Source organism: Rhagoletis zephyria, unplaced genomic scaffold, assembly GCF_001687245.7.
Source record: "Rhagoletis zephyria isolate East Lansing unplaced genomic scaffold, Rhagoletis_zephyria_1.1 Rzeph_scaffold_21049, whole genome shotgun sequence".
Lineage (NCBI taxonomy): Eukaryota > Metazoa > Arthropoda > Insecta > Diptera > Tephritidae > Rhagoletis > Rhagoletis zephyria.
Window position 1 is genome coordinate 1 of NW_016178107.1, and position 8,063 is coordinate 8,063.

General features: G+C 32.6%; 2 protein-coding genes across 2 annotated transcripts; both read left to right on the forward strand.

Moving 5' to 3' along the window:
• Positions 1 to 4,007: 4,007 nt before the first annotated feature.
• On the forward strand, positions 4,008 to 5,630 carry Targ2 (Terminal ADP-ribose protein glycohydrolase 2; the record flags this gene model as incomplete). The annotated part of the gene is made up of 3 exons (XM_017637403.1): positions 4,008 to 4,328; positions 4,437 to 4,739; positions 4,805 to 5,630. Coding segments are annotated over 3 exons (864 nt in total), but the record flags the coding sequence as incomplete, so codon positions are not given.
• A 2-nt stretch (positions 5,631 to 5,632) lies between these two features.
• On the forward strand, positions 5,633 to 6,954 carry Targ1 (Terminal ADP-ribose protein glycohydrolase 1). Its single transcript, XM_017637401.1, is given in 3 exon segments — positions 5,633 to 6,394; positions 6,397 to 6,554; positions 6,611 to 6,954. Coding segments are annotated over 3 exon segments (531 nt in total). The 5' UTR covers positions 5,633 to 6,168; the 3' UTR covers positions 6,758 to 6,954.
• The last annotated feature ends 1,109 nt before the right edge of the window (positions 6,955 to 8,063 follow it).

Genomic DNA, 8,063 nt, shown 5'->3' on the forward strand with positions numbered 1-8,063 from the left:
ATTTGGAATTTCTACACAACACATTTCTAATATTAATTTATGTATTAGGTAAAAATAAATAAAATAGGCGGCGATGGGGTGATAAGAAATCGGAAATACTTAGCGGTTTTTAAGGCACATGATTTGCAGCCCAATTAGATTGAGAATGGAAAACTAGAAAAACACGATGAGTTGAGAATGGCAGAGATTTGCAGTTAAAAATATTGATAAGTGGAAAATTTGCTGCGCAGGAAGTATGTAGTACTTAAAAGAGTATGGTTTTGGAATTCAACCACATAAAAAAAAACAATTTTGAAAAACGCAAGCAAGGATTTCAAAAAACTTTTTAAAGAAAACAGATTGGCTTGATTTATTGTACGATAAGCCAATTCGTGGAGACAGTAAGGCAAAATTACAAAAATTTTAATAAACTTTTTTAATGTTTGGACAAGATTTTGAATTGATACTCAAAATGTTGGCTTAGAGTTGAAATCCCTATTTCGATAGACTAGTAGGGCTGGGCGTCCCATTCGGATAATCCGAATATTCGAACATCTAATTAGAAAATTCCAATATCCGTATGAGCGAAAATTTGGTTAACAAAAGGAACGTTTATTAACCGGATATCCGCAAAGCAAAATCCACTGATATTAACCGGAAATCCTGATTATCTATATCCGTACACACGAATATCTGCACGGATATCCTAATATACGGATAGTTCTAGCCCTAGTTAGCAGTTTAACTTAAGTGGGTTTTCATATTTAACAGAACCGAACCATTTTTTGAAGTGGTTTTCGGTTCGGTTTTTGGCATGTCAAAATATACCGAACCGAACCGAACGAAGCCCAAAAAAAATTGGCGGTTTGGCGTTTGAATTGAGTTTTCCGTTGAATTGTTCTTATACACATGTACGTACGTATGTACATATCGATGGTCCTCTGTAATAACGACACAACTCAAAACTCATAAAAACAAAACCCTTACTACTGTTACGCAGTGATGTGTGTACTTAAAGAACCGGCTCTTTCCAGTTCTCGGTTCCAAGGTGAACCGGCAAATTGGACCGGTTCTGGTTCTCAAAAAAGTGGTAACGGAAATACGCCCTATCGAAAAAGCTTAACAAGCGATTTTAAAAGGGTTTGTACAAAAATTCAATTTCATTTTATATTTTTGTTAAAAGGTGAAGTAAAGTAAATATGTAATTAAACATATTACATTCATTCCTTAGTTGATATTTGTGTTGCAAAAATTTTATAAAAATAAAATTTGTTCATGAAATGAAATTTATGTAAGCGTTTTCCACGTTAATGTTTCGTTTAAAACAAAGTAATACTTCCATTTAAAAACATGATTTTTCATTCAAATCGCTAGTGACAGCGAATTGAAAGCGTCAAAGATGAAGAAGAAAGCTAAAAAACGAATTTCAAGCTGATATCTCCATTTTAGACTTTATGCCAAAACAATCAATTTGCGCTTCGTGACCGATTTTCGGTTCTGTAGGATCCGTTTTCGGTTCTATGGGAATCGAATTTCAGTTCTTCCAGAACCGCTTTACGGTTATTTTGGAATCGAATTTTTCCCGAACCGTTTTCGCTTCTCTTGGAATCGAGTTTCATGCTACAACAAAAAATATATAAATATGTTTTCGAAACTTGATGCAAAACTCGGAAAAATTGAATAAATTTTCATGCAAATATTCAACATTTTAATCAGATTTTTTAGAATTTTTTTGAGTATGCAGTTTTGTAGCGCAATAAATTTTATTATAATAAGGCTAGGGCTTACCGCTTTTCACGCATACAAAAAAAAACTTTCGTAAATACTTTGTATGGAAAAAATGCAAAACACCTTCAACAAAAAAATTCTGAAAAACACACGAGATTTTTGACTACCTTTAAACTTACACAATTCCAAAATATATGAATAAAAAGTTGAAATTTTGCATGGAAATGTATTGAATTCTCGCGATTTTTGCACAAATTTTCATGAAAATTTTCAACATTTTAACAGATTTTTACAATTTTTTTGAGTATGCAGTTTTGTAGCCCAATAAATTTTATTAAAATAAAGTCAAGTTGAAAGAAGCCAGAACTTACCGTTTCTTCCATACAAAAAAAATTCAAAAATACTTTGTACGGAAATAATGCACAACACTTCAACGTGATTTTTGACTAACTTCAAACTTGCAAACTTCCAAAAAATCGGATTAAAAGGTGGAAATTTGCATGAAAATTTATTGAATTCTCGCGAATTTTTCACAAATTTTAGAAAACGTTATTTTATGTCTTTCGTTGTAGAATGAGCCATATTTTTATAAAAAAAAATGCAGGAAAATGTTGAATAAAAATTGTTGTATATATTGTGAAAAATTCTCTGCGCCAATACTTTTTTCCGGCAGTGTATGTTTTATTCTATGGGAATGGAATTTTATGAAATTTCGAGGAATTTCATCGGAGAGAACTCAAAAATTAGCTGGTTTCCTTGTTGCTGTCTCTCGGAGGAGAAGCTTGGCCAAAACTTAAAAAAAGTGTATACACAAATATTTATTTTATTTTTAATTGATAGACATAGAACGTCTTTGAACCCATTTTGATAACTTATAGCTGATTGAGGTGAGTTCTAGTTGGGCTGTATGTGAACTCTTCTATATAGTGGGCCTGTACTGATTTTTTATTTTTTATTTTTTTAAAAGATCAGTTGTTGAGGGCCGTATGCCATAAACGCCAACCATACGTGCTGTGCGTAACCGTTAAGTAGATTAGGATCACAAGTAAATATGTATAGTAGATACAAGTGGCATGAAGTGTCTCAAAGGCATCATATTTCACAATATACGTATATATATATATATAATTATATGTATATATCGCACATTTGCGGCAAGAGTGCCATAATCCAAAAAATCAAAAACTCGAGAAAAACGGCTTTAAATTTTGAATTTATGAATACTCCCATAGTATAAATTAGGGCTGTGCGATTATTCGATTACTCGAGCAAGTTGGTTAATCAATTATTCGGTTAATCAATTACTCGAGTAATCAAGATTTTGATTACTCAAAACGATGATTAATCGAGTTACTTGAAATATGATTACTCAAAAAAAATAATTTTGCTCGTTAAAAGCATGATAAAAACATTACAAGGTAAATTCATTCTCTCAATTCGTCGGCCATGATTTTGTTCTGACGTTTGCAAACATTTTAAAATCATATAAAACTGAAAATAAAAAAATGAAATTGTTCACAATTGTTGTTGTTTGAGATTTAAAATGAGAATGTGTGTGTGAGCCTGAGCTCGAATTTTAAAATTATATTGTTGGCAAACATCAGACTGCCTCTCAATGATTTTACCTTGTAATGCTTTTATCATGGTTAAAAGAGTTTGCTTTGTAAAATGCTTATTTTCTTTTTTTACATTCTGTATATGAAAAAAATTTTTTGTTTTAATTTTTGAAAACAGAAGCGTTGTTTTCAAAGTATCAAGGAACTTTAACTACTTTACAGGCTAACCTAATATTCACGCACGCCGCCAATTTATTGTCAAAAATTTCTCATGCTCATGCAACTTGTATGAGATTCAACCGAAATTGAACGGCGTGCGTATGAAGCTAACTCAATTTCCAATTTTTGTTCTGCGTGACATTTTGATTTGACGTTTCGCTCAATGAAATCAAATGCAAACGCATGCAAGTCAATTTCGGGTGACGCAAAAAAACAAATTCGACGGCATGCGTACCAAAACGCAAGCCGCGAATATTAGGTTAGCCTGTTATACATATGTAAAGAGTTGAAATGTTGATTACTCATTTTACTCGAAATGTTGATTAATCATAAAGCAACTACTCAAATATTTTTGTTTGTGGTTAATCAAAAATCTTGATTACTCGAGTAACTGAACTTTTGAATAATCATAATTTTCAATTAATCGAATAATTGAGTTATTTACTTTATGATTAATTAAAATTTTGAGTAATCAATTAATCGCACAGCCCTAGTACAAATTAATACATATTTTGTTCTAGTGAGATACTAGTAATCGATACAGCTATCAAATTCTTACACAACGTAGCAGCATACTTAGCCCAATTTTTTTTTAATTTGTATTTATTTTTTGATTATGACACACTTGCACATACATACACACATACATATGCACATCAATGCAATTATGCTACGTCCATAATTTTTTATTCAAAGCGAATTCATGAGATTACAAAAATCGCTATGCCGCGTATTTGCTGCGGCACCGATAGCTTGGACTGGCAACGAGTAAAGCAGTTAATACGACAAGTATTCGCCAAAGAGAATAGTGTCGAAATTTTGGTATGCAACTACAATGAACCGGTGGTAAGTGGACTTGCGAGTAGATATGTATGTACATACATTCCTTCATATGTAAACAACTCTACAAAATGCCGATTCTAATTTGTAATTTTAAATTTTTTCCCCACCAAGCAAATTCCGCCAAAATGCCAAATTACCGAGGTCAAGGGCAACATATTCAGCGCTCCGCTGGAATTCTCTATGGTGCATTCGACTAGCGCTGACTTTGCCATGTCCAGTGGTTTGGGTTTGCAATTTAAGTGCAAATTTGGACAAGTCAACGAGTTGCTGAAGCAACATAAACATGTTGGGAATGTGGCAGTATTGAAGGATAACAATCGCTTCATATACCATTTAATAACAAAGGAACGTAGTCATGAAAGGTGCACATATCCAGCGATTTACTATGCACTGATGTCATTGCGCGAGCATATGGTAAAGCATAATGAAGCATATTGGAAATTAAGTTACATACTATATGTTTTTTGTTGTCTTACCAGGAACAAAATAACGTAAACAAGCTTGCAATACCCAGATTTGGCGGCGAAGTTGATCGTCTGAGTTGGTTGCGTGTTAAAAATATTGTGGAATTTGTGTTTGCCAACACTGAAGTGGAAATCATTGCATACTATTACGATCCACCCGAAGTTGTGCGAAGACGTTCACGCGATTCGCGTTCACGTTCGCGCACATTGGAGTCTATGGTTAGCCGGATGTCACTTTCACGAGACTTTCCATGAAGTGGCAGCAACAATCAAAGTCTTAAGTTGAAATATGAAATTTATGTTATACTTAGTGACGTTTTGTTTTACTTTTATACCCTTAATTTATTAATCTCTTTTTTAAATTACCTACTTATTTATATATAACACTGACTGATTTATAAAAGCTCTAAACTTGTAGACTTGATTCAGAAAAATCAAACATGAAATTGAATATGAAAAACTTAAGAAAAAACGACTAGCGCTGACTTTGCATTTGTCATGTTTGTATACATGCATACATATGTAATTTGTGCAAATCGGGTTATTATATTATGGTTTAATATATTTATTGGCAAAATATTTATGTGATACAAATAGTTTTCGGATTTCCAAAGTAAAAGACTAATATTTGTTATACATCCTTACAAAAATATGCATATTTGTATCATACCGCTCTAAGCGACATTTTCCAGAAATGTTACCCCAATTTGAATTTTCGGTTAAACTTCTATACCAAATTTAAAGCGATATCATCAGAGATACGCGAGTTATTAGCATCTATAAAACAGCTCTGAAAACAAGCTCTTTCTAAAACTTTGCTTAGACAGGGCGTTTCGCAATAAAATCACAAAAGGCAATAAAATCTGCCAGCAATGAAAATTCATTTGTTAACATAATTTCAACCTAAAAATAGGTTTATGCACATAGCAATAACATTCGCAAAGTCAAAAGATTATGATTTAATATCCCTAATATTTTTAACATCAATTTAACCGCAACAAACCTTAGAATAAGATTTTACATTAAGCGCTATAAGAGCGATGTCGAATATTTCCACTGTGAGAATCACAAACCTATGCAATAGTGATGTAATAAGTGCAATGTACACTTGCCGCACGAAGTAAAGACTCAGCAGGTTAACACAATGACATTTCTAAACAATACTGAAGTCAAATACAAAAGCTCAATTCTAAGTTTTAACAAAAGAATGTAATTTAATAGTTTTTGGTAACTACATACAACACTGTTATTTGAAGTGAATAAAAATCAAATTAAAGGCATTCCAAGAAAACGAGTTTTTCTCCATCTAGAAAACACTTGTGCTCTTTCATACTACACTATAAAATTTGTGATTTAACTAATTTCGATTCTAACAATATATGTATATTCTAGATCAGTTAACAACACTCAAACACCAATTATCCTTTCACTCAACTGTTGTTCAAAATTTCTGCCCCAACATGTCATCGGATGCGAAATTCAAATTGTCTGAAATCGAAGGTGATCTCTTTAGCGCCCCAGAGGAACATTCGCTTGCACATTGCGTTGGCGCCGACTTTGCAATGGGTGCAGGCATTGCTGTAAAGTTCAAACAAATCTACGGACAAGTGACAAACTACTGGCCCAGGATGTAAAATCTGGCGGTGTAGCCGTTTTACAAGATAAAGAACGTTACATTTATTATTTGGTGACAAAGCCACAAAGTTGGGGTAGTCCTACCTATGATAGCCTGCGCTCATCACTGACTGCTATGCGTGAGCATATGGTAAGCAAATGCATGTGAAGCTAGAACTTGTAAAATATGTGTTTTTCTTTCGACAGCGTAAAAATAATGTACACAAATTAGCTATACCCCGTATTGGCTGTGGTATCGATGGTCTTGAATGGGACAAAGTAAGCGCCGAATTAAGCAAGGTGTTCGGTGACGAAGAGCTTGAAATTGTAGTTTACAATTTTGTACCTAAGTAATGTCATGCAGTAAGTGATAACTTGAATATGGAGCTGATCATTTACTTAGATTGAGCGGGATGACTTCGTTAATTAATGCTAAGCATTACTGGCAAAATGTATATAATGTATGTAGGTATATTATGCATATTATGCATATTTGTACTAGAACCTGAGACTTGTTGTAATAAATGTTAAAATCCATATATTACAGTTAATTTTTAAACAAAAAACAACAAACTTGAATGTTTAAATAAAAATTTAGTACTACTGTTTGTTTCTTCACGATCAAATTATCGGATCTAAGGCAAATTAGTATGGGAGTACCCACGAGGTGTTATCGAAAACTGTTCACGTGCTCCAAAGTTATCCGGTAACATACATAAAACAATAATATATTCCGAGGAATTGAAGTTTTTAGAAAGGAATGCAAGGTGGATTCTATTTTTGTATATTTGTACTAGAACCTGAGACTTTTTGTAATAAATGTTAAAATCCATATATTACAGTTAATTTTTAAACAAAAAAACAACAAACTTGAATGTTTAAATAAAAATTTAGTACTACTGTTTGTTTCTTCACGATCAAATTGTCGGATCTAAGGCAAATTAGTATGNAAAAACAAAAATATATCCGACGAATTGAAGTTTTTAGAAAGGAATGCAAGGTGGCTTCTTGTCTCTCAGGAAGGTTTGGGCTTTTAAATCCTGATTTTTCTACTTGGCTGCTCCTTTTTTTGAAGTCGTTAAAAATATTATTGATATGCTTCAAAGGCGAAGGTGGGAAAGCAATCAATTTGAAATCCACATAAGCAAAATCGTTTTAACATTTTTTTCGAAATTCCGCTCTGTACAAATGTGAGTAGATTACTCACCAATGACTAAAAATAATTTAAAAGCAACTACATCATCAATAAATTAGTTTCTGGGCTAAATAAAAATATTAGATAGGGCCTTTCTACATTAAGGTAACGATATTATGTAAAGCAGGGGTTCTTAAACTTTTAAGATAATTGAACCCTTACTAAACACTTTTCATTTCATGGAACTCCACATCAAATAACAAAAATCAATATGAATAAAAGCTTTTACTAGAAATAGTATACATACTTTAAGTTCTAATGTGAAGAATAAAATTGTTTCACAGTTATTATTTATTGTATAAAATAGTAGTTAGATATGTCTGAAAGCTGTATACGCATTGCTGGGGTAGCATCCAATTTCGACCTTAATTTGTTTTTTGTATAATTGTAAGCTGAAAACCCTGTTGACAGAGTACGGGGGCATTCCAAAACGTCAAAATACAAAGCATCAGTCTCTTTTATTAC